Genomic DNA, 26,819 nt, shown 5'->3' with positions numbered 1-26,819 from the left:
CAAGTGGTTGTAACTCCATCTTCTTCTTCCTCTCTCTCTCCTCGCTACTGATCTCTAAGGTTGCTAGCACATCCTTAGAGATTTTTCTCCATCTCTTACTTGTGTGGATACACATAGAGAAGTGTCTACTTTGACACTTTCGAGATCCGGCGAACCGAGGACAAGCGGGATTGCGAAGGGCTTCGCATCGAAGGTATAAATCTTTCTTCATGTAGGTCTAGGAGTAGATCTAAGTTGTAAACCCGTACTCGTAAATTTTTGTTCTATACTCTTCGCACGGATCCGTTGGCTAGGGTGATTCGGGGTTTCCGCGACGCGAAAAAGCGGTTTTCGCGGCCCGAAAAACCTAACATTCTTGTTGATGAATTTCATAGATCACAAATGACTATTATTTTGCGGTACATAAATTGTGATGGGTTTGTTAGAGAGAGATTTTTTGAAGTTATTGGTCTTGATGACACTAATTCCTTGACTTTGAAAACACATATATGTAACATCTTGACACAATATAAACTTTTGATTGAAAATATGCGAGGTCAAGGATACGATGGTGTTAGATATATGTTGAGATAATGGAATGGATTACAAGTACTATTCTTCAAAGATTGTTCGTTTACATATTATATTTATTGTTTTGCTCATTGACTACAACTTACTTTAGTTGTAGCAGCTAAAGAGGTATTATATGTATGATTATTTTTTTTTTCCAAATTGAGTTCAATTGTCAATTTTGTGGGTTCTTCTTCAAACCGACATTCTCAATTAAAATCAATTCGAGGAGATGAAATCATTAATTTGATAAAATATGGAGAACTTCGGACTGGTACTGGAGTCAATCAAGCTAGTACTTTGCAACAATCCGCATCTACTCGTTGGAGTTCACATTACACTTCTGTTATTCGAGTTATTGAATTATTTAGTTCAATTTGTACATTTCTCGGAGATCTCATGGGGGAGTTGACCTTTAATATTCGTGTAGAGGCTAAAGGTTTGCTTAAATGGATGATGACATTTAATTTTGTGTTTATGTTATTGTTAATGCATAGAGTTTTGGAAACATTTGATATGTTGTGCCAAGTATTGCAACGAAAAACTCAAGACATTTTGAATGCAATGTGTTTAGTCGCTACTATGAAATTGTTTTTCTAGAAAATGTGAGATGATGAATGAGATGATTTTCTGTGGAGTGTGAATAATTTTTGTGATACTCATGATCTTATAGTGCCTGATTTGACTGATCGTTATATTAAAGGTACTAAGTGTTTTGTCTGTAGAAAAATATTTTATAGTGGTGGAATACTATCAATTTCATGTATTTAATGTTTTGATTGACAAACTAATTGATGGAGTTGAATATAAGATTTACTAAGGAATCAATAGAGCTTCTTACTCTCTGTGAAGCCTTGAATCCAAGTGATGGTTTCAAATCATTCTCTAAAAGTGTAATTTATTCTTTAATTGAGAAATTTTATCATACTGAGTTTGCCAAAGACGACATGAAACATTTGAAGACTCAATTGGATGATTACAAGCTTGATGTATTTAAGGACTCGAGGTTTAAAGATGTCAATTCTCTTCATAAATTATGTTGATTGCTGGTTGAAACAAAGAAGTCAAGGATTTATTTCGTTATTGATAGGTTGATTTGTCTGGTCTTAACTTTTCCGGTTTCAATGACTACAACAAAGTGAGCATTTTCAAGGATAAAATTTCTCAAGACACACTGTAATAAAATGGAGCAAGAATATTTGAACAATGTAATGATTTTGTATATTGAAAAAGAAATAGCTCGTGAAATTAATATACAGTGCATAATTAATAAGTTTGATCTCTTGAAAAATAGAAGGTTGCAACTAAAATAATATTTTAGTAAAGTTACATCTCTTTTGGCATAATTTGTACATTTTTTTGTTTATACATACTATATCATTATTAACAATTATTAATTTTTAACTTTTGACAAATATTTATCTAGATTGGATGATTTTATGGAGAAATTTGTGGTTTGCACTTAAATTTAAATTTTTTATGTTATGTTGCAATCGGTAGGCGACGTGGCTAGTCACATTGGTCGCGATTATTTGTCGCAATTCTGCATTGGTAGCTGCTTACCAATTAAAACTCATTTGGATGATATTTTTTAATATTTTATCAAACTAAGTTTGGCCAATGAATTACATTAAAATATATCTCGGCTTTGAAAATTTAATCAATTATGTTTTGTTTTAGTGTTTTCAATTGTTTAAAAGTCCGCTACAAAAAATATGATATATGCGTGAGAATAATTGTTACATTACTTTTGATCGAATTAAAAAGAAAGTCGTGTGTCCCAACCATGATTTGTAAAATTATGGGGGCAAAAAGGTAATTTGCTCATCTTTGTCTCGGTCAGTTTGTTCAAGATCAATATAAAAGAGGTAAATTATAAAAGGTAATTTGCTCATCTTTGTCTCGGACAGTTGAATAGTACATGGAGGAGAGCAGACGCCCGATTATTAGTTAGGATTTGATCTTCAAACCTCATGGTAGAAACACCACCACATGTTAGCCAATTGTTTGTCCCGAGAGGACTAATTTGTAAAATTATGATCCTACGTTGGGGTCAGAATTGGATCGGTCAGAATTGGATCGTAGAATCGTATGATTCTATCAAAAAACCTTAAAATTTTATGGTACATAATTAATATTTAGAAAAAAAAATCTCAAAAAGTTATTTATATATAAAATAGATTAATAATTTTATATATACATACAATTTTCGACACTTGACACCACGTTTGACGTTATTACATGTATACATTTAAATTAATTAGCAATTTAACTACCATCCAGTACAATAACACTCCATAATATGATATATGTTTCATATCACAAAATTAAAGAGTATAAAATTTATACTAATGCAATAACAATAATTACATGAACCTCAAGAATGTTCCATTGGTTCACGAGATAACTTAGTTTAAAGGCCAACAAAATAGCTGACATAGTGGAAGTTATTGAAACATTTGATTCAAACATGAATGTCAAAAATAATCTTTTAAAGACTTGTTGATTCTGTAGAGTACTAGATAATAGACACTCAAAAAATTCATTATTTTAAGGAAAAGAAATGATAGAATATTATTAATTAAAAACTAACTCAAAATAACTAATAGAGGTTTAAATAGTCTCAAAACTCTATAAAAGATGAAAATAACTTAAATTATAAAAAGTCCAAAAGATAATAAAAAAAGATAAAAAATCTTCCGAGTCTTCGAAAAGGCTTCAAACGATGTTTGTCTTTTTGAGTCTAAAACTAAGAAGTTAAGGGTTTTACTTGATAATTAATTGTAGATCTCTAAATATGTTTTAATTTGATATATAGGTCCCGTAGTTTAACTCGGGTCAAAAGTTATGACATCTCAAAGTTTCTATTGATCATACCTTAATCTTGTTCCGATTCTATTCTGATCCTGTCGATTATGACATGATCCTACCGATCCTACTACGTTTACATTAAAAAAATGATTTTGCACAATCTACGAACGATTCCGTACGATCCAATATCATGATTTTGTAAACCATGGTCCCAACCATGAAAATAATTCAGTTATATATAATACAAATTTTATAATTTTTACATTACACTAAGATAATTATAAATATTTTCCATTTTCAAACCAAATTACAAAATCAAATGATATAAATATATGTATCCATGTTTTAGTAGATACAAAAGTTGGATGTGTTTTTTTTTTTAAAGTTTAGTGCACCATTTGTTGGATTACACACAATATGTTAAACCACTTGTGAGCTGACCCAACTAAAATTATTTGGAAAATTCCATATTTCACCTAGTCTAGTATTGATGCATGATGACAATGTTTTTGAACCGGTATAGGTGGCCCTTCATATTAGTATGTCCATATTTGTCACTTGTGGGGGTTGAAAATTGATTGATAATTCCTCAACTAGGATTTTCATGGAAAGGGAGTTCTTCAGCACGTGCGCTACAAGAATCATAACATCCCGCAACGCATAGTGCGGCACACGTTGCTAAATGTAATCTTTTGACGATGTTTAACACGTTCCGCGTTGCCAAAGATTGAACCATATGAGTGAAGAATGAATCACAGGTGAATTTAACTAGTAAATTAGAATGAATCACAGGTGAATTTACTGACCAAGATTAAGTTTAAATAATAAATTAGTAATAAAATTTATGTTGGATAGTAATTTTTTTTTATCACGAATCTTTTATTCTTTAAAGTTTAGTTTGTCATTAGAAAGAAATATCATAAGTGACTTTAAATTACAATAAATCATAAATATTTTCTATTTTTCGAACCCAACTGCAAAACAAAAAATATAAATTATATATATATTCTTGTTTAATTCAATTTAACTTTTATTATATTCAATCAGTTAAAACTTCAATATGTACTAGGAAAAAAATCTTTAATGGCTTCAAACTACAATGGCTTTAAATTGAAACGTTTAAGAAAGCACTTTAGAATATTTTTGAATCTTCTAAAATAAAGAATTCTTGAAAACAAATCAGATTGAGTTAAGCCAAGACAACATGTTGATTATAAAAGTTTAAAAAAATCATTAATAATTTCAAACTAAACTAAATTATAAACCGTTATTTATAAAAACTTAATTTTTAAAATAGTATTTCTTTTAAAATAATATAAAATAATAAAAAATGTTAGGATGTTGTCAGTATCAATACGGCTACTATTGGTATATATGTTAATTATAGAGGAATTCTAATAACACATACCATGCTTCACTTCTCTCCTCCACTCGGTCTTTCTCCCATTAAAATTTATTTAGATGTTATTTTCTAATATTTTATGGACCATTAAATTTGACCATTACCATTAAAATTTATTTTAGTTTGGAAAATTTTAGGATAATATTTTTTTATCATAGAAAGAACACAAATTTTATTATCTTTGCATTACACTATCAAATACCATTTTAAATATTTTATATTTTTCAAACTAAATTACAAAATCAAATTATATATATATATATATATATATAATTAATTTCATTTTTATTATATTATAAAAGGTTTAGTTTAAACTGCCAATTGCAAAAAGATTTGTTGAAATGACATATTTGAAGTTTACGAACACAATTTTTTTAAAAAAAGACAATTTATCAAAAAATACATTCAATCTTTAGAAATATCTAAAAAGTTAACTTAATTTTTATATTTACTAACACATTTATTTTCTAAAATAATCTTATCCTTATAAAATATAAAATATTTAAAAATTTATCAATATGGGCACGCACGATCAGAACTACAATGACTAATTACAATCTATGACTGAAATTTATACTCTAGTTGTAATTACCAATCACGCATTATGTCGGTTGCAACCTATGAAGTTTTACCTTGGTAACCATCATCAATGATTTTTATTATTTTATATTTTTTTAAGAAAAAGAGTATTTTGAAAAATAATGGTGTTTTTCAAAAGTAAGAATTTATTCTTCAAATATTTCTAAATTTTTTTTTTTAGGGTTGTCCCTTGAATAAACTTGCTAATGAAAATTAATTTTGAAATTAATTTTCACTCATCTTTTCAAGTCTTATAATCTTGCTCATGAAATGAACTCTGAAATCTGTCTTTTGAATGAATTGAACCACTGCATTTAGTTGTGCCGGTTTCAGCAGTGACCAACAAGATGAGATTGTAAACATGACAGACGACATCATCTTTCGGGCAAAAGATTGATAAGCAGATAAAACCTGTAAGCTAGCTGCTCCTTTGTAAGAGCCTTTTATTGGATTTGCACAAAGGTTTGATTCACAGTGTGGGAATTCTGTCACAGTTCATTCCACCCCGTTCCACTCCTGAGAGCTGTGAGCGATATCCCTGGATGCAGGTGGACTCTGGACAGAATGTTGTCGCTGCAATTCTTTCAGTCGTTCGATAAGTTCTTGGAAAGTCGGCCGGAGTTTTGGCTCACTGCAGCAGAAAACAGGGCGAGCATTCAATGAGGTTTAGCTACCAAAGATACTGAATTTACAGGTGAGTGAAGAATGAATCACAGCCAACAACTCTCAATAATAGACACCCATCGCTGGTCCAAGTCTTTCGGTATTTCCAGCCTCTGATTCATGAACCCTACTGCTGCAATGACCTGGACGAGCGAAGAGATCAAGAACCGTAGTAATTGCGAAATGTAATGGATAACACCACGCAAAATTACAAGACCAAGTATCAACTGACAGTATGCTTGTATAACACAACAAGCCTGAAAATGTCGCACTAGGAACTTGCAAGATAGACAACACTTGTAGAATATCTAAATTTTTTATAGAGCCAACAAGAACCTGGTTTCTGAACACTCAATACGAAACAAAATACATTAAGTTTGTTGTTCTGTAATCATTAAACAAAAATATTGAGATTCTCAAGTAAAATTGAAATAGAACAAGAAATTAGAATCAAGAAACTATCAAAAACTCAAGCTTGTTTTGAAAGATATATAGTGTCTCAGGTAAATTTAATGATTTATCAATGCATCGGAGGGTTTTATTTATAGTAAATGACGATTGTTGTGAAGGTATAGCATGATCGTGCATCTAATAGATATTTCGTAGGTCATTCATTAGCTTCCCTTAGCAAGAACCAAGATGGACAACTCTAGAAAATGATACTGACCTGCATGGAATTTAGATTATACCAAGGAATTTTTTCGGTGGCGAGCTCCCACAATATCACGCCATAGCCATAGACATCTGACCTATTTTTTTGTTCCCAAAGAAGAAGAAATTAGTAATCCCTCCTGAATTACTAAATTGAACATCATTGTGAACTGAAATGCCAGCAGAATCAACACAAGAACATACTTCTCGTCTGAAGGTTCATTTCGAAGAACTTCTGGAGCCATCCATTGAGGCTAAAACAACAAGAATAAAAAGAAAATATTTAAGGTTTATGAATAATCCGCTACCTCAATAACTGTATTCATTGTTAAGGTATAAGGACAGTACCGTTCCTTTCCCCGATTTGGTGGTCAAATACGTTTCATGCTTCAAGCGTGATAGTCCAAAATCACCGACCTGTTTAAGGTAAAGGCAGATAATAGAGTATGATATGTAGCTGTTAGAAGTGAGAAAAGAGCCCCAGTGGTGTGGAAGCAAAGCCACCTTGACAGTCCAATTCTTGTCAACCAACAAATTTGATGACTTCAAATCGCGATGGACGATCGGAGGGTTGCAGCGATGAAGATAGTTCATTCCCTTTGCCTATAAAACAATTGAAACACTAGACCACAACTATATACATGCAACTAAAAGGGGGACGATGCAAATTTTAAAAGGGCCGATGCATATAACCTTACGAAGTCATATACATGTGAATTGCTAGTATAATAAACATTTGGCGAGATGACCATGAATTGAATCACATTAACAGTCAAAAGCAATACCACAACAAGGAGTAAATTTTCTTACTTTTGCTTTTATCAAACTTACCTTTGTCAGCTTACTAATAAGTTTCGCCTTCCCTAACTTCCACACTATTTGAGACATCCAATTCAGGTTGATTTCTTTCACCTGCAGTTCTTACTCTGATTGTTTTGATGACTAAACTAATCTTAATAAACCATGGCAATATGGATGGAACATTCAAACAATCTCAATAAGCCTATGGATGATGCATATTACAACCTTAATTTGGAAGCTATGTTTCTCTCTTCAAAGTTGAAAGGCATGTGCAGATAACCAAAATCCCTGATTTAGTTTGTTTTTTATTTGAATTTAATTGGAAGTTTCAGCCACATACTAATAAATTTAGGCTTGAGGAGGTACACTTACAATATCAAGAGCCATGAGGATTCGCTTTCTCCAGTCCAACCGAGTTGTGCTTCTTTGCAACAGGCGGTACAAACTCCCACTGCATTTATTATTTATTGAATTCAAAGTTAGGTGATAATCAGTTTATTTCAGAATCATCTCTAATTGTTGAAAAGCTCATTGCAAGAGAGTAGTTGTTACACCACTCGTGCCCAAATTAGAAAGAAAGGGTCAAGTGTACCAACCGTGGAAGGAATTCAGTTACAATGCAAAGGCAATTAGGAGAAGTGACTGCACCCATAAAAAGCAGTATGTTTGGATGCCGTAGCCTCTTCATGAGTGAAACCTTAAAATAAATCACTGCTTTAAGCCGTAGCTGAAAATTTGCACTATAAAACTCAGAGAACTAGCAATGTACGTACTAATAGCTTCATGCCTAAATAAAGCATGTCAAGCGCTGAATAGACTTGCAAGATTAGCAAACATCAAAAAATGCCTCCAAAAATGTAGTGAATGTGAACTTCAAGCATCCCAATGAGCCAAAGTTCCAGAGTATAAATTTCAAAAATAATTATGAGAAACAAGATAGTTAACAAACGAGCTACCGAAGCACATGAAGACATAATGAAAGCTGAAAAAGAAGAGGAGAGAGAAAGCTACCAAAATCAATCTAATGTCACATTTGACATAGTGTTTACAAATTAAAACTATGTGCAATATATGGAATAAAACTTAATCACAGGTAATAAGATATGGCTTCTCAATGAGCCAGATATTAGTAGTGCACGACGTGCGGGTTTAGAAGCAACGTAAAACAGTGTTGTTTCAATCACTGACCTCTTCTCTAAAGGAAAGTATCACTTCATCCGAATATTCCTGCTTTGGGAATACTTTTACTGCAATGTCCTGCAAGAAACATAATACACAATTGTCATTACATAAAGAAGAACCTATAGCATTTTGAACATCAGATTTACCCATACTAGTCGCCGATGAATGAGGAATTTGTTCAATCAGATGTTTCTGGCTTCTAATTATCTTATTATTTTTCTATATGTAACAACACAGACTCAACAACAATGCAGTTCAAGTAGCAGCTTACTAAGAGCGAGGTATGCAGCAACTCATTTTTGAATTAATATGAAAAGTAGAGGAGACACTCACCGAGCCATACCACAGAGCATGATATACAGTTCCACACGAACCTGGAGAAGTACAAGGTGTTCGCAGTCACTGATACAAGCTTTAGCTTGAAACCAGATTGATAAGAGCAACAATCTTCTCATCAGACAGATTTGTCGGTTTGATAATTATTAACATCCCTCATGAAGAAATAATTTCCACAAAATTCTATCATCAAGGTGTTAGATTAGTTAATTAGAATGGCAATAAGACATCTAACTAAAAAATAATTAAGAACTTTCCATGGCACACACCAAAGAGGAAAATTAGTAAATTCAACTGAAAAGAAGTAAAACATAAATTTCTATGCATTCTAAATTGGGAATTTGGTGAGCCTAAAGCAACTGCTTATTCTTATGCAGCCATGTAATGATCCTAATTATTACCAAACTGCTTGTTAGAAACCGAAAAAAATGGAAAATAAAAAAGAACCTAATCGACCTGCGTGCCATAACGGTTTAACCAGCTTCATAATTTCTTTTGAAATTCTAAAATGCACATGTGATTGCTACGGGAAAATGACTACCTTGACCTATCTGTTCTCCAATTATGAGATCTTCCCATAAGATCTCATAATCTAAGCAGTCAGCATCCACCCTCTGAACTTCATTGCTACTCATAGTGCTTCCGCTGCTATTCATGCTGTTTGCATTATGGGAGGAACACGACCCTGAAACATCGTCGCTGCCTGTCCAGTTGTTTTCAGTCACTTGATTTTCTACTTTTATAACAGATTCAGATGATTTTGGATTATGCTTGTCATTTTCTTGGTCACCATGAATCCAGTGATTCTTTGCTTCATTGTCATCACACTCATGCCCTTTCCAAGGCCATGATATACGCTTATTGACGAGTAATGCCTCCGTCTTGCTTATGATCTTGAAAATGGATGCCTTTCCTTCATCTTCATAACGATTTATTTTGCTTGTTTTGGCAGGAAACTTTTCCTCTACTGTAGTAGATTGTGTGCTAAAGGTACAAGGTGCATCATCTTTTGGTGTGCTAAATCCACTAGAACCACCTTCCTCCTTACGGTCGAAGGCAAGATCAGGGCGCTGACCATCTGTGGCTCTGTTTACGTGTTCCATGTTGTGCTCACTTGGCTTTATCCGAGAACGAACTTTGCAAGCTACTTTACTGGCCTGTTTTTAAACATAAAAAAAGACTGAATAAACTAGAATGTGAATTGATAAAACCAGTCTTCTCTACAAGTAAGGGTTCTTTCAAGTGCTTCTACCATATGCAATCCATTGAGCTCTTTTAGTACAATGAAAATGCAACAAGTTACGCAACACTCACAAGGTTTGTGATCTTGGATGCAATAGCAACTTGGATGGGTTGTTGAGGATCAGAACCATGCTCATGCACAGCACCTGCATTGTTCCATTCAGAGGCTTGTGATTTGGCAAACGGCGGTGGAGGAGATGTATCATCCTGAAAGGACCTTAAGTCGCTCGAGACGACAATGATGCCAATCAAACTACCATCATCGTCATAGAAGGGAGTGTTGGAGGCAATAGCTACAAAACGTTCTCCTAACTTGTTCTTCACAGGAAACTTCCCTGTCCAGCTCTCCCCAATGACTATCCGCTGCATGATATCACCGGCAATGTTGAAATCGCAGGCATCGATAAGAAGATCAAATGCATGCTTTCCTAGAGCTTCAGATGAAGAATAACCATATAGATTTTCTGCCGAACAATTCCTACAGATGAAATGAGACCATCAAAACCACTCAAATCTAACTAGCCAGGACTCCAAGTAACATCAAAGAGTCAAGGGGTTGATAGAGAAGAACTAACCAATAGATTATCGTGCCCTCAAGATCAAATATGTGGACAGACTGCCCCATGGATTGCAAAATGTTCAGATACTGCCTCTCAGAAAAGGAAATGGCGGAGCAAATCGTCCCCGGGCTCTCCTGGTGCAACCCTGAAGAAAGCCCAACGGAAGCTAAACCCCTCCTCCACGCCGATACATCAACGCCTCGGTCTCCGCTGTTCTTCCTCTGTATCGGGGGCCTCACCCGCAGCGGCGACAGGGAGTGTGACCGGCCGCGGTCGGGTAGGCGCATGCCACCAGCATTCGCCAGCATCAGCTTCGATATCTCTTGCTTCAGTTGAGCATGCCCCGTCTCCAGTTCCTGAATCTTCTTCAGCAAATCGTCCGGTGGGATCTCCATTAACCCTCGAGGGGCAGCTAGAAAGTTAGGTTTCTGGTAAAAGAGACACCAAGGTGCCCCCTTAGGTCAAGGAGAGGGGGTTCGCTGGTTGTTCCTCTGCATCGAAAGTGATCGACAGCTGCTTCTCTGCTCAAATACACAATCTCGATGAATAAAAAAAACGCACCTTCGCAGAACGAAAGGGCTTTCCTCACGATCCTCGTAAAGCTATCGATTTCCTGCTCAAATTCGTTGCTTTGCCCTTTTCTGGTAGAAGGTGATTTTTCTGGGGGATAAAAAAACTGTTTTTCTGGATCGATGATGCCTCGTTTCTTATGAGCGCCCACTTCCGTGCGCATCTCGATCTCTCCCTCTTTCTTCTATTCAATCACCTCCTCCTTATAAGATTGCTGCGAAAATTTGCGGCTTTGGAGAAGTTGCCCTTTGGATGAGCTCCAAAGCTGCAATCTTTGTCTCGGGAAACGACTACTGACTTCAGTCGCAGCTTGCGGCGAGGTTTGTCGCTCCATTTCCACTGCTTCATGTTACGGCAAACTCTGCGTTTTGGATGATATTAATATTGATGAAAGTTGAAGCGAAAAGAACTTAAAAACTTCTGTTTGAATATTGGGAAGCTAAATTTTGTAGTTACATGCGGCATCCAGGTTGATCCCACGGGTCATTCGACTTGATAAATGATGATAAATTTATCACATGAAATCGTGAGATCAAATCGTAGGATTATCGGAGTATAAATTTTCAGATTCTATGTAATTCACCCCACCACTTACTCTCTCATTTATTATCGTGATATATCTTCCTCGTGATGGCATGAGATCGGGTATAGTAAAAGTACTGAGATGAATGATTTCACCTACTGCCACGGCATCTCAAACTGCATTTAGATATTTACCTTATATTTTAATATTTATATTTATTCCTCGAGAGTTCAGTAGGATACGTATGAACATGATTAATTCGATCCTATTGGTATAGACAGTGCCCCAATCTGTCACATTGAGATGATAAAACTTACACTTAAGTAGTGAATCTCACCACCTCTTTATGAAAAGTTGGGGCACTGCCTGTACAGACAGTGTGAAATTTACCTATGAACACCGGACGTCGGCCGTTGATCCAAGCTGTCTCCGACCGTCAAAATTCCCATATACTTTAAAATCTAGATAATTATCTAATTAGTCATTGGTGTTATTGCAGGCATGCATCATTGCGAAAATGCCAAGTGTCAAAATCTTAAGCGTCCATCTTTCAAATGTTAGCGGAGGAAGGAGAAAGATGACACAGGTCCGTTTACAACACTCGGGCCGGGCCGGGTCGGGTAATTGGGCCGATCGGGCCTTTTCTTCTCGAGATTCGTTGCGCTTATATATACGACCGGCGACCGGAGTCGTAGTGGTTAGCGGAGGAAGGAGAAGGATGGCCGAGGGCGTTCCGCCGATGGACGAGAAGGCGAAGAGGACGCGCGATCTGCTTGCCAGCTTCTACTCCCCCGATGCTTCTGCGGCCCTCGGAGTGGGAGGCGGCGCCGGCGTCTCGCCTCGAAGGATCGCCTCCCCCGACTCCATCAACTCGCCGTTCTTCGATCCCGAAGTCTACATGAGCATCCTGGTACGGGATCTCTCGCGCCTCCTCCAACTTCTCTCTACTTTGTCAGATTCGTCTCTCTCTCTCTCTCTCTCTCTCTCTCTCTCTCTCTCTCTCGTTGGTCGTCCTTTCTGGATCTCGGAATGCTCCGCGACCTCCTGGTGTGTGTGAGATCTTTTGTCGAATTCATCAGGATTCTTCCGCTCACACTTTTTAGATGTCGATTCTATCTGGTGGCTTCGTTGGGTTATCTATTCTTCCCTTTTGTGTGGATTTTAACGGTCAGCTCATTGTGAAGACAACTCACTTTATTTCGGTTTTGAGCTTTGTTCTCTTTTAGGATCTTAGGGCGAGTAATTCTATGGCATTTTACTTTGCCATTCTAGTTATTGAGTGGAACTGCGATCAATCGATGAAACTTGGAACCTTTCCCGGTTTAATCAAATTTCCTATGTACCTCCTGTTACTAATTCTGTCTTTGTCTTTGCTCCTCCTCATGAGATTTCGTGTCTATGGCTTTTGATCCTTACTGATTCTCTCATCAAAATCATGGAGCGGTATGTTAGAGCAAAGGAAGATGAATAAGCAAAATCCAGGAACAATAAAAGCCAACAAGTTATTTCTGCACGTTCTTCATATTGAAAATTATAGGTTATTCGCTGTTATTAAGATTCGAGGAAGCAAAAAACAGTAAATATGATAAGACTGGAAAAAGTTTTTTTTTTTGGTCTTTTAGCGCAAAGATTGTACTATGTTAAATCATGTAATCATGCGAATAAAGGAATGGAATTGAGTTACAATAGAAAATGTTTAACCTTCAAAGATCTTTTAACATGAGTTAGTATGGAAAGGAATACTCCTTAATGTCCCAGCTTAGAGCCGAGCAATATGCTTACCTTCTTGCTTTCTTCAGGTTCAAAAATTAAACATGGAGGGACTTCTTCAAAAGCATGTTGAGATGGCAGCTGAAATTAAGAATCTTGATACTGATTTGCAGATGTTAGTATATGAGAATTATAACAAATTTATCAATGCTACTGAGACTATAAAAAGGTAAAACTCTTCTCTTACTTGTTATATTACTGTAATCATGGCCTTCTTGTTTCTTCTGTGTACCTATTTATTTTATTCTCATAAAAGTGGTTTAAGCTTTATCTCCTATCTAACTCTTGCAAAATATATCTGTCTAACTTTTTTATGAAATTGTGGTCTGCCTAAACATAAAATCAGAGCAACATTGGTGTGAATAACTGCAGCAAAAGATGCATTATTTTAACCACTTCTGTCAAGTTGTAGATCCATTCTGGTGTTCCTTTCCATGATCAAGTTGTTTTCATGAAGAATATCTTATTTTATGGCATCTCTAATGTCAGTAGCAAAGTCAATATGATCCCAAGATTATATAACCTTATCTTTGTTGTTTACAATGTATTTTTCATTTTTTGAGAGCTATGTTTTGTAGTCTCATAGTTTTTGCCTTGTTGTTTTTTTTAAAAAATATTGCTATATTTTGATTGTTTAGTTACCGCCGTGTTTTGTATAATCCACTGTGGATTTTCAACCAAGTGTTCTGAATACTAGCATATTGATCACTGGTAGGATGAAGAATAACATAGTTGGAATGGAGACAAATATGGAGCAACTTCTCGTAAAGGTAGACATCAGTTTTTTTAATATGAATTTGAACGATGATTTTCCATCTATTCATTACAAAAAAAAAATATAATTATGAGCCATTCTGCAGATTACTTCTGTTCAATCCAAGAGTGATTTGGTGAATACATCTCTTTTTGAAAAGAGGGAGCACATAGAGAAATTGCATCGTACTCGGAATCTTCTACGAAAAGTTCAAGTACGTACTTGCAGATGGTAGTTTTTATCCCTAGTTGGTTAAATCTTTGTTCTAATCAACTCTAGGTAGCATTCATATTTGTTACAAATTCTTCATTGACTATTGACTGTTTTTTCCATTAGGTGAATGAGCGAGAATTATATGAAGCTTATGTTACAAAATTGAGTTAGAATCATACTTTTAATATCTTCTTATCTCTTTATCATTGTTGTTCTTTGTCAATTAAATTGATTGATGAAGTATGCCTACTTTAGAAGTTTCTTTGATTATATATTGATTAATCCCTATATTCAGGAAATATATAAAATTAGAAAATGTTTCAATACGAGAGGCATTAGCAACTTCTTTAACAATTGTAATCTAAAAATTTACCTGCTTTTTAGGTGTAGTTTCTAGGAAAACTATAATTATTTATGCTTTGCAGTTAATTTATGACCTTCCAACTCGGCTTGCAAAATGTATCAAAGTAGAAGCTTATGCAGATGCAGTTAGATATTTCATTGGAGCCAAGCCAATTTTTGAGGTGAAAATTTTTCCTTGAATTATTTGTATGTTCATTTACTGCTATTTGTCTGTAATTCATGGACTTAGAATCAGGTCAACTTGGAGGTGTTTTTTTTACTAGGCATATGGGGACTCATCTTTCCAAGATTGTAAGCGGGCTTCTGAAGAGGCAATAGATTTGGTTATCAAGAACCTTCAGGTACCTCTAGGCAAAAAACTACTACCTGTCAAACTTCTATTCTGAACTATGTAAGGTTGGTATATTTCTGCCCTATTGTTCTGAAGGAAATTATTTTAGGCAAAGATATACTTGGATTCTGAGCCTATTGAAGCTAGAGCTGAAGCTGTAGTGCTTCTGAAACAGCTGAACTTCCCTGTTGGTATTTTTTCCTTTTCCTTTCTAGTCATTCTATTTTTTTCCTGTTGTATCAATCTCAATTTTGTCATTTTATTTATCCTTTTACCTAGGTCTTTTGCATGGCTTGCCAATTTATACCTGTTTTTCCCCCCTGGTATGTCAAGAATTTGTTCAGACCCTTAGAGTTAGTTCCTGTGAATGTCAGAGTCATAGGATCAGATACTGTGGGTGAGGATATTAGAGAATGCAATATGTATTAGATTCCTTGAGAGAAGAAAATTCATATCTTCTTGGCCGAGGATAAAGGAGAAATAATTGTTTGGGATTAAAGTCCTTTGTCTATTACTGTAAAAACATTATTTATTGTGTTTGTAACTCTTTTCAAGCCTATAAACCTAGTGTAACTCTTATAAACGTGGTATATATGATTACTTAATCACTCCCTATAAAAATCAATTCCTAATACATGATCTACACAGAATGACTCTTCCTACGAACTAAACAATTATAATTATGGCATAACAATTTCTTCAAATAAAAGTTAGGATATAAATATGTTTAATGGAATTATTAAGGTTGCACCTATGGCTTTATTTTTCATCACTGAATCCCACCAACTGACATGAGATCCTCAATATAACGAGAGATGCTTCCTTCATATCCGCCCTCCATGAAAAGCTCTGACTTCTCCGAATACATAGTTTGTTGTATTGAGCTCCTCCACATCACAATCTCACTTTGTGTTGACTCTTCCTCTGCACCTGAAGTTGTGGCGTGATAAGCTTCGTGCTGACTCATCTGTGCCGAAGCCTTCTCCATGTTGAACCCCATTTTGCTTCCTCCTCTTGCTCTGATTTGTGTGTCATGACTCATGTTTCTCCATTGTCAGCTCATGTGACGTCTCTTCACTCCAGATAAGCATCCTCGTCATCTATTCCTCTTCCTCCAATATTGGTGTTTCCTCATCTCCTTTTCCTTCTCCTATGGCACACCTTTGACACCAATATTTAGCATTGACTGCATACTTCAAGCTGACTGAGGACCAAAATCTCTACTTGGCTAGATATTTCAATCCTCAGTCTAAGCTAATTCAACTGACTTGTGCTTTAGCTGGGTTACTGATTTGCAACGTCACTCCTCTCTCTGAGAAGTGTGCTTGCCCTTCAGCATAAAATTGAAAAATTAAATGTTGAGCCGGATTCCTGGATCAATCAGGAGCTCAGAAATTTGGTGGTTCCAATTGGAGGTGATATTAGATTGCTAATTCTAAACTGGAGGTCAATTAGTTAAAAGATGATTAATGCTTGACTATATATGCAAATTAATTCTTTTGATATTTATTTTTTGATTCACATGATTGTTTTTGACCAATATGAACTCAAATTCTGTCTCCCTGTAGTTTATTTTTTTTATAATGAACTCCTATTTGATGAATATTTCATTCGGGTATTATTTCCTTGTAATTGTGTGACTGATTTTCACATTTAAAGACAGATTGTAGTATGGCTAATGGGAGTTTTTTTTTGTATGATGAGATTCTATTTAATCAATAACTCATTGTTGATTCTTACTTTTAATTCTGCATAACTATGTACCCATTGAAAGTTGGATTGGTGATGCAACATCAAAATCAAACTGGTGAAGTTCATAGGAACTTGGATGAAATTGATGAAGTGAAGGTGATAATTATCTTACAAAGAGAAATGAACCTGTGTTACACAGATTATTAAAGAAGAAATTTCATTAATCAAAAACCTTCTGCAACAGGAGATGACACCACTTTTATAGACTTTATCAACTAGATTAGGAAGGAGACACCACTGATCGGGTAACACAATAATCAAAACAAAATTATACCAAATTAAAACAAGATATCCATTAAACTCTAACCAAATTAAAATTATTACTACCAAATTAAAAGTTCAAAACCTAAATTAGGATAATTATCAGAATGAATTATAATTTCAAAATTCTAATAAAAACAATTCCCAATTTGAATTAATTATTTTTATGTTGTATTCTCTGAATCTGTGGTTGATTGTTGATAGCGACAAAAATGATTTTGTGATATTAAAATAGAGCAAATGAGGTGAGCTCAACTTTGACTATCATTAATCTGGTGTGTCATAAAGGTGGATAATTTAAAAACAAAGCTGCTTGAGAAGCTGGAGGATTATCTCTTAAAATTCCAGGATGAATACAAGGATACAGGGGTATCAGCATGCAATGCCACTGAATCATCTGATATTGGGCAATTGCCAGATACAGTAAGTTCCTTATAACAGCACTAAGCATGTACTCATGTAGCAGCTTTATCTATTACTGTTCCTTAATCATTTCATCTAGTTCTCCAGTTGCTGTTTATTAGAGTTATATTGTCTGAATTGTTTTCTATGTTTGTTCCAAAAGTAGTTCATGCAGTTGAGGGGGGTGCAGTACTGAGTTATCATGCCTGTCTGGAATTGCCCATCTGAATTGCACCTTGGGATATCTTCTCCTGTTTGGGTTCATATATGAACTGAAAATATATTTTATTGGATATAGAAATTTAATAAAGATCTGTTAACATTGAGATTATTCTGAAACACACATTATGAAGTTTGATGAATCATCTATGCACATGATGCCCTAGATATAATGATCTTAAAGCACTAGAATCTGGCATGATGAATGCTCACTTGTAAATTGTACTGATAGGTTTAATTAACTAAAGGCTACAGATATTCTATTCAATCAATTTAGGCTAAGACATTAGCCTTAAGTTGTATTTTGTCCACATTTGTAATATGTGGATGCAATAAAATTCATTTCCGAAAAAGAAATATATTGAGAACCCATGTTTGTGCAATCACTTAGTGCTAGGGAAAACACAAGATTAGAACCACAAGTGAGGATAACTAAATTTTTGGTAGAGAAGAGAGTGCCAGATGAACCCCATCTCCTTGGATTCGTTGAGAGAAGATAATCCAAACCTTTTTGGAACAGGGGTTATACATGTATTATATGGATGGTTCACTTCTTCCTTCCTCCTGTGGAAGTTCCTCATTCTTTGACTTAAAAGGGGGCTTGGTGGTTGAGAAATGGGACCTACAACTTGGTTAAGCATCCCGGTCCTCGAGATGCTTTGTCGATATATTTTAGAGAGATTCACTTTTCTCGTTCACATATTTTCTTGTTTTCTATCAATTATGAATAGCATTGAGCTCCTTGTACGGCCTTTTTGCAGGTTTCTGTTGGGGACATCTCCAAAATTATCCGTGCTTATCTTATCATCTTCCCTGATTCTGAAAAACGGCTCATTGAACTTGTTCAGAAGCTATTCAACCGGTAAATCTCCAATTTGGTGGTTAAATTTGATTTATTTTTATGTTAATAGTTTTCAGTCTCCTTGTCAAGAGATTTTGGAACATTTATAGTCAATTGTAATTGCTAACTGGCTTATTGTTGTACTTGAAGGCGTTATGGAATTATTCAACAAAGAATAAAAGAAAGGATGACGCCTGCAGATCTACTTAACATGATGAGTAAGGACTGTTGTCATCAGCCTGTGTTATATGAAGACTTTCATCATTGTGATGTTTGCTTCAATAATTTTTGTTTTTAACCTTCTTTTGAAATGCAACTTTTTCTTATTTTAAGTTACTCTATATGGAAGCATGCATGTAGAGGCTTCCTAATGTTTGTATATGTTTGATCATCTATATATGTGAATCTTGTCCACCTTGTAGCACCTACCAAGGTGCATCCGAATATCTGTCTATCTTGTGATCAATATGGTCGTCTTTATTTGATGAGCATGGTAAAGTCTCCTGTAATAATATTGATCCAATTGTCATAATCACACATTCAACTACTATTCTTGTTTCCATGATCAAAATTGTATAAAGACAACAATGCTCTAGGAATACTAATGCCATCCAGTTTTTTTTTGGCTATCTGTGGTGTGCATTATGCATTACCATTGGTGTCTTTCTCTTTGGCAGTATAACACAAATGAGGCTTGTCCCGTGTAATGCAGGAGCAATTTGGGAGGATGTGAATGTTATGGATGAAATTTTGGCTGAGGCAGCCCTTCCTGCTTTTTCTCTGGAGGTCTTTCTCTAACTTATTGATGTTTAGACCTGAATTTGATTCATTTCTAAGTTAAATTCAGTTGATAGAGCCTGAAAGCAATGCTAGGATTTCCAATCTAGCTTAATACTATCAGATCACTAAAAACATGGATGAGTTGCACCGATGACTTTCATATACATCCTATGTTGTGAAGAGAGGGAATGGTGGCTACAACTCTAAAAGGGAATTAAGAAACTATAATTTGAATTGACCACTTTGTTTTCTTGGCCTTGGAAGGCTTGCAATCTGATTTCACCAATTAAATAGTTTGGGACTGTTGAAGTTGAAGCTTGGTGGTTTTACATGTGAAAAATGATTTTTCAAAGCATGGCTTCATATTCCCAAATAGTCAATAGGTTGACAATTGTCACGATATGTTTCTCAAATATAGATTATCTTGTGATATTTATTTGCTTATTGGGCTTTATTCTGTTATAATAGGCTGCTAGGAGTATTGTTCAACAGTATATCTCCACTTCCTTTTCCTATCTTCTAGACGAGATCACAGGTGATATATCTTATTTCTATTGTTCAAACTTCTGCTATTGTGAGAGCAAGTTTGTTAACAAGACCTTAGATTAATTTTTTCTTTTATGTTGTTTGGAACACTGAATTAGAAAGGTACAAACAGTGAGCTCAATAAATTTTGGACTTAGTTGCTATAGTTACCTATACAAGCAACAAAAGAAAATCAGTCCCAAGTCATTGTGTGGTTGATACACATTTGTTGTCATCTTAGAAGGCAGTCAATCATTTAATTTTCTGGCATGGTTTGGAATCTCGTGTCATATAAAGAAGCACGGTCCAAACATATCGTTCCTAGAAATTATCAAAATTTAATATTGATTGGCATAAGTAATGTCTTTTAAATGAGTCATGCCATTGATTATTGTGTCGTGCAGGATTAAATGTCTAAAACTCATGATTTTAGTTCAATTACTAAATGCTATATTCTTGTTAAAAGTAGAAAGAAACAAAAGAGGATTAAATGACTAAAACTCATGAATTTATTTTGGCTCATTTTAACACATCCCAAAATATGTCAATATAATATGATAAAAGTTTGTAATTCAATTAACTACTTTGCTAAAGTATTTGACAAATAAGTAAATAAACTAAGTGAAAAAGGTATTAAAGGAATAAAACTCATGTAAATTCATCTTGGTATAGTTTGATGCATGCGCATGCCAAAGTGTGTGGAGTATTGACACAAAACAGGTGTCGAAACTGTACCATTCAACCTAAGGACCAAGACTTTAACATACCTTGGCCTTTTCTTCATTTTTCTTCTTCTTTATCTCCTCCCTCTCTCCACCTTCAATTTGTTTCTAGTACTCTAATGTAGTATCAAAACCTCATCATTCTAGTCAAAGACCAAAATCCAGAACGACAGCTTGATATTTCAAATGCTGCTTTATAAGTTCAAAATTGACAACTTAAATATGGCAGTGCTCAGTTCAGTTGTACTTCTTTTAATAGATTTCTACTTCTGTTTGATTCAACTTTTAGGCTCTAGCCATTACTCTTCTGCAATTAAAAGTCTGGAAGCCATTATAATTGAACTACGAATCCAGATATAATATAATATTAATCAAATTTTGTTCTAAAAAATGTGAAGCTGCCACATTAACGGCCCCTCATGTGACGGCCCCACATCGATGGAAGGAGATTCATTAGGACCACAGGTGTTAAGTGCATGGCGGGACGAATGATGCATCAAATTTTGTCCTAAGATCATATAAGATGTGGATGCACCCACCTGACCTGTTGAAGGATTTTTATGATAATACATTGGGAATTTTCCTCCCTAGTATATGATTGTTGGTGTTAGGTTTATTTGGCCTGGTTTTGTGTCTCTGACTTTTTAAGTCTTTATTCCTAGTAATGACAACCAATCTCCGTGCATATCTGTTCCTCTTGGAATTATTTTCTGATTTACAATATTACAGAACTTGCCCTAGTTTTTCATTTTGTTGCTTCTATTTTTTTGTTATTTACTTGTACAAGTAGCTTGCAATGAAGTCATTCTCTGAGAACCAATCTTTGATGATTATTTTGTACCTTAACCTATTCTAATTTCTATGTAATTGGAAATTACTAACCATTATTGTACTATTTTTTCTTCTACAATTTGATGGTTATTTTGCTTTGACAGATGCACTTGGCAAAAGCCAACAAACCCAGAAGGAAGTGGTGGAAGAATGTCCATATCAAAATACACTAGAAGCAAGTAAAAAGACTATAATACAGGGCAGTTTGGATCTCTTATTGGTAAGAACCGATATCTAATGAAGCATTATATTTATATATATCATCCTCATTGTTCATTGCTAAAGTTTAAATAATTGGCATATATTTCCTACATAGCTAATATTGCAGTTGAAGTTTTATTTCTCATGGGGAAATTATGGGAAGTGAGATTTCCATTCATTTGCTGCATCCAATAGTCAATAGTGTGAAATTGATTTGTGGCCACACATGCCTCAATGTTTATGTGAATACCTAATGATTTTTTCTTTTCCAAGAGTTATATCTTTAATCCCTAATGGTTTTTTTTTTCCTTTCAAAGACATATATCTTTACTTTAGCATCCTTGCTGTTTGATATGTAGCCTTGCTACAAGTTTTTGTCGTATCTTGGAACATGGTGGAAACTTGGAAATTCTTTTTGCACTGAACAACTAGCTTGTTTTAATAGGTTCTTGGTAGAAATTTGTTCTGCAGGTGGATGGCTGAAGTCCTTGAGCATCAGTTTGTATAGGACTTCTGTGTTATGCTACCATATATGTATACTTCAGTAAACTTACTCTTGTTCACATTTCATAAGAAGCTCCTCCTCTTTTGTTAATATAAGTCAACTATATTTCTTGTTTTCACTACAATATCAATTGTTCTTTGTTGCTGCGGTCAGTTTTTTTTTCCTGCCTTTGCTTTTGTTCATATAATAGCATTGTGAAGGATTTGCATAGTAGATTTCAATTTTTTTGTAGCAAGATTGAGCTTGTGCATGTGGCCTTTTTGATTGTCCCCTGTTATTCAAAAGAGAGCAGTACTCTGTATATGCTAACCACGAATAAGACTGCCCGTGTTGTACAGTCTGCATAGTTGGCGAATTATGTTGAATTTTACTCTCTCCTTTTCTGAATTTTGTGAATTTTTAGTGTGAACATCATCGACTAAATGCAGGATTTTCGTCAGCTTCTTGATGATAATTTAGAGTTGCTAGCAAAGTTGACAGACTTAATAGTTGATTGGGTGCAAGAAGGTTTCCAAGGATTCTTTGAAAAACTAAACGAACAGTTTCTTGTACTCTGTGGTAGAGGATATATTGCAAATCCAGATTCATGTCAAGTAGATGCTGTGCAAATGGACAAAGTGCAGGCAGGGCTAGTCCTTGTGTTGGCTCAACTTTCTGTATTCATAGAGCAGAGTGCAATACCTACAATAACAGAGGTAGCTGTCAATATCATCTCTGCATATGCGAGGATAACAACATCTTGCTGCAGTTATATGTTAGATTGATAGTACATCCAAGTTGTCCCCGAGGCTTTGGTGCCGTGGTAGGACATCCAGGTTGTCACCTTGGCACTCATGGTTCGATCCCCAGCTATGGCGTATTTGCAGGAATTTTTCCTCCAAATGGGGCGTGCAACCAAAGGATGTTGGGTTGGCCGCCGTTCGCGCTTCCCGATTTATCCTAGTGGCCGGTGGTAAACTTCCGTGGAGCCGAGCCGGTCATCCCATAGATAGTCAATGAGTCTAACTGAATTTATCATTTTTTTTTAATGTTAGATTGATAGTAAAGTCAACAATAACTATGTCAGGAAATTGCTGCTTCTTTTTCTGGAGGCGGTACCCGTGCCTATGAACATGGACCACCATTTGTACCTGGAGAGATATGTAGGATATTTCATTCAGCTGGTGAAAGGTTTTTGCTACTTGTAAGTATTACAATCTATTTGATTTTATGGTTCCATGAACATCTTTTCTCAACCATGGACAAAGGTGTGTTTGTCAAAACTATGCCTTAGGACTTTTTTTGGTTACACTGAGAAATTAATTACATTCATACTGATTCATATCAAAGGATTCTTGTTTTTTTTTCCTGTTCTGTATCAGTTTCAATCACAAATTGATTTTCCTGTTAAAATATTGATCATCTCATGCAAACTGACTACTGACTATTGAATAAGATGTGGCCTCTTGAGGTTGTTATTGCAATTGACCTAAGTGAGAATATTAATGGTATCTCTCCTGGTTTTGTACCTTTAACACTTGATCAAATTTTTGCAATACCTTTAAATTTTCTAACATCCTGCCGTTTTAAAAAACTTGTGTTTCTTTATTGTACTTACTGTTATGTAATTTGTCTTCAAACATCCATATTGTTATACTATGTTAATTGATTCCTGTTTGCAGTATATAAACATGAGAACCCAGAAGATATCAGTTCTCTTGAAAAAGAGGTTCATTACACCTAATTGGATGAAGGTGATTTTCATTGCCAACTGTTGTAGTCCATTAGCAGTTGATGGATGAAATTGGATTCTTATTCTATTTAATTCTTGTGTTAACTGTTTGATAATTTGACAGCATAAGGAACCACGGGAAGTTCACATGTTCGTTGACTTGCTCCTTCAAGAGGTCAGTTGTGTTTTTTAGGTGATTCTGCATTTTTGTTTCCACACACTTTCAAATGCATTAACTTACTGGTAACTCGTCCTTCTCACTAGAAAAGATTTATTTTCTTCTTCTTCTTCTGTTGCTGATGTTTATGTGATTTAGGCGGTAAAAGCATGAATTAGCTGGGTTTCTGTATCTGCTGTTATCAATGATATATACACATATACATAAAATGAACCATCAGATGTTGATAAAATGTTTTTGAACTAACTAGCAATGTAGCTGAGATCTTGATTAGACACACTTTGGCAATGTTTATTGCCTATCAAACGGGCAAGATTTGTTGCAATTAAATTCTATTTCTTTGGATGTTTTAACATACAGATGAATTTTGAGCAGCATTCTTCATTTTGTTGCAGTTGGAAGCTGTAGGAATGGAAGTCAAGCAAATTTTGCCTCAAGGATTGGTTCGGCGGCACCGCCATTCTGACAGTTTGGGAAGCACTACTTCATCACGTAGCAATCCAACGCGCGAGGATAAATTAACCCGGACAAATACTCAACGTGCCAGAAGCCAATTTTTAGAAAGCCATCTTGCTAAGTTGTTTGAACAGAAAATGGAGATATTTACTAAAGTACAGCACACACAGGTTAGAATTTGTTGATTATTCTACGAATGCTAATCTCAACACAGATGGCAATCATGAAGCCCATAGGTGATAGCTTTTTATGGTTCCAAGCTCACTAATATAGCAAGGTAGATTTCAAAAAGTACTAGTAGCTCTTTTTTTCTTGCCCCTCCTGCAATGCCTCTATCATCGGCTGTGGTCTCTAGCCCTTAGAAACCCGGATACCCTCGAACTACCTAGAGATGTCCACAAAGACGAATAGAGATCTCGTCTCGGGAAAGCACATTGGCAAAAGCAACTAAATGAAATTAGTGCCGTACTTGAAACTCTATCTTCAGAACTCTTCAACCACGTCGTTGTGCTCGTACCCTCATTCACTCTTGGAATTGACTCTACTGAACAAGATGTTAGGAAATGAGTTGTATGATGACATCACTCTGTTCGTCACTATCGATTTCTTATATAAGAGGAATAGTATATAGAGAGAAAGATATAGATCATTCCTAGACCTTGACTTTAGGTCTAGCACGTCGATGTCGCCCCTAACATCCCTATCGGGTCTCCGTAGTCGTTATCACTCGTTTGTCGTTTCACTCGTACCTTTCTCTTTTTAAAGAATGGTCTCGCCCTATGCCGATTCCCACTTTCACTCTTTTGCCACGACACTTCCTAGGGATAGTAAGCTCTTCGCCATGGGGTGCTCGAATGCCTGATTGATTAAAAGATGCACAGAGAATTACTTACATGGAAATAAATGTCTCCATTTGAGGCGTCCTTTAAAAAAGATAGTCCTGAACCTGATTAGCTGGAATTGTTTTCACACTGTTTTCATTGTTGCCAACATAATTATTTGCAATTTTGCAATATCAAACATTTCCTTCCATTGCCGGATAACTTATATAGCTTAATATTTGAATTTTCAATGAGCTTTGATTTATGATTGCAGGAATCGGTTTTATCAACCATTATCAAATTCTGCCTCAAAAGCTTACAAGAGTTTGTGCGGCTCCAAACATTTAACCGAAGTGGGTTTCAACAGATTCACTTGGATGCTGAATATTTGAAGAACACCCTGAAAGAATTTGTCGATGACGAAGCAGCAATTGATTTCCTCTTAAAAGAGGTAAGTGACACGTCACCTATGCTAACTATGAAGTCAACATACACTTATCATTTATTTTCTATCTTTGGAAATATCTTCTTTGGCTTGCTATCCTGCTATTAACATTTAATTATTTGGCTATTATATTTCAATATCCATTCATTTGTATGAATAGCTTGTTCTATCAGTTCTAATGATGTGGAAAATCCAACTAATTGTAATGACGCTTTATTCTTAGCAAGTATTTGTTTCACAACCAAAATCCAGTCATCGAATTAATTTTCTTTTAGAGCGTACTTTATGGGTGAATTAGTCGATAGTTTCCCAAAGGGTAAGTATGATATGTTGGCAATAATCAAGGTTTAATATTTTTTAATCAAGCTGCAATTTTGGAGTAGATTAACTTAAAACGTTTTGGTGACTTCATGACTTGCAACTTTTGCCATCAGATATATCGTTTAAATTGAAAAATCTTCTTCCTGGGCGATTGGACCAGAAATTACTGCCAAAATTTTAACTTTGCAGGTTGTCGGTGCGGCTCATGAAAGATGTCTTGACCCGATTCCCCTCGAAGCTCCCATATTAGATAGACTGATCAGCATAAAGTTATCAAAGAGCAAAGAGCAGAGCCAAACTTCTCCATGATCAGAAAGGAAATTGCATTTTTGCACTCGTTGTAGAGATTCCTGGAAAATATCAGATTCCTCATTTGTCATCTCTTCTGATTTTCCTTTTTTTCGATCACTTAAATTCTTTGATAAAGAGGCATTTGTGTTCAACTTGATAAAGATTCGTAGTGAGTGTGCTGGACTCAGTGTTGTTGGTTGAATGATGTTGTATATGTATCGAAACTTTACGTATCTGATTTACTCCTTTTAATTTTA

The 26,819-nt window shown here is 35.2% G+C and overlaps 2 protein-coding genes across 4 annotated transcripts; one reads left to right on the top strand and one right to left on the bottom strand.

Annotated features, from left to right (window-relative positions):
- Window positions 1–5,612: 5,612 nt before the first annotated feature.
- On the bottom strand, window positions 5,613–11,925 carry LOC121977167 (probable serine/threonine-protein kinase DDB_G0282963). 3 transcript variants are annotated; one of them, XM_042529732.1, is made up of 14 exons: window positions 11,803–11,925; window positions 10,792–11,707; window positions 10,289–10,694; window positions 9,516–10,131; window positions 8,972–9,012; window positions 8,645–8,713; window positions 8,053–8,153; window positions 7,829–7,907; window positions 7,160–7,258; window positions 7,004–7,072; window positions 6,860–6,909; window positions 6,672–6,753; window positions 6,056–6,147; window positions 5,613–5,972 (listed from the first exon to the last, which is right to left on the bottom strand). In XM_042529732.1, exons 2-14 carry the CDS (start codon window positions 11,169–11,171, stop codon window positions 5,837–5,839), a joined length of 2,220 nt encoding a protein of 739 aa, XP_042385666.1. In that variant the 5' UTR covers window positions 11,172–11,707; window positions 11,803–11,925; the 3' UTR covers window positions 5,613–5,836. The 3 variants fall into 3 exon arrangements, with proteins under 3 accessions (XP_042385666.1, XP_042385667.1, XP_042385665.1); XM_042529733.1 differs by lacking the exon at window positions 11,803–11,925 and having other exon boundaries at window positions 6,066–6,147; window positions 10,792–11,267; window positions 11,338–11,782; XM_042529731.1 differs by lacking the exon at window positions 11,803–11,925 and having other exon boundaries at window positions 10,792–11,267; window positions 11,338–11,781.
- A 642-nt stretch (window positions 11,926–12,567) lies between these two features.
- LOC121977166 (vacuolar protein sorting-associated protein 51 homolog) lies at window positions 12,568–26,819 on the top strand. Its single transcript, XM_042529730.1, has 20 exons — window positions 12,568–12,779; window positions 13,669–13,808; window positions 14,355–14,409; window positions 14,500–14,607; window positions 15,032–15,130; window positions 15,233–15,310; window positions 15,410–15,487; window positions 17,602–17,736; window positions 18,696–18,796; window positions 18,926–18,993; window positions 19,488–19,561; window positions 20,024–20,090; window positions 21,738–21,853; window positions 22,768–23,034; window positions 23,406–23,522; window positions 24,001–24,072; window positions 24,175–24,225; window positions 24,624–24,854; window positions 25,780–25,956; window positions 26,461–26,819. Exons 1-20 carry the CDS (start codon window positions 12,588–12,590, stop codon window positions 26,578–26,580), a joined length of 2,346 nt encoding a protein of 781 aa, XP_042385664.1. The 5' UTR covers window positions 12,568–12,587; the 3' UTR covers window positions 26,581–26,819.

Source organism: Zingiber officinale, chromosome 4B (genome assembly GCF_018446385.1).
Source record: "Zingiber officinale cultivar Zhangliang chromosome 4B, Zo_v1.1, whole genome shotgun sequence".
Taxonomy (NCBI): Eukaryota; Viridiplantae; Streptophyta; class Magnoliopsida; order Zingiberales; family Zingiberaceae; genus Zingiber; species Zingiber officinale.
This window is presented reverse-complemented; position numbering and strand designations above follow the sequence as displayed.

Excerpts from the sequence above, each read along its gene's own strand:
- LOC121977167 (XM_042529732.1), bottom strand. The coding sequence starts at position 11,171 with ATGGAGATCCCACCGGACGATTTGCTGAAGAAGATTCAGGAACTGGAG. Across the intron at positions 7,073-7,159 it reads ACAAGAATTGGACTGTCAAG|GTCGGTGATTTTGGACTATC; the intron begins GTGGCTTTGCTT and ends TACCTTAAACAG. Across the intron at positions 6,910-7,003 it reads CCAAATCGGGGAAAGGAACG|CCTCAATGGATGGCTCCAGA; the intron begins GTACTGTCCTTA and ends TTGTTGTTTTAG.
- LOC121977166 (XM_042529730.1), top strand. The coding sequence starts at position 12,588 with ATGGCCGAGGGCGTTCCGCCGATGGACGAGAAGGCGAAGAGGACGCGC. Across the intron at positions 19,562-20,023 it reads TTCCTGCTTTTTCTCTGGAG|GCTGCTAGGAGTATTGTTCA; the intron begins GTCTTTCTCTAA and ends CTGTTATAATAG. Across the intron at positions 21,854-22,767 it reads GCAGTTTGGATCTCTTATTG|GATTTTCGTCAGCTTCTTGA; the intron begins GTAAGAACCGAT and ends GACTAAATGCAG.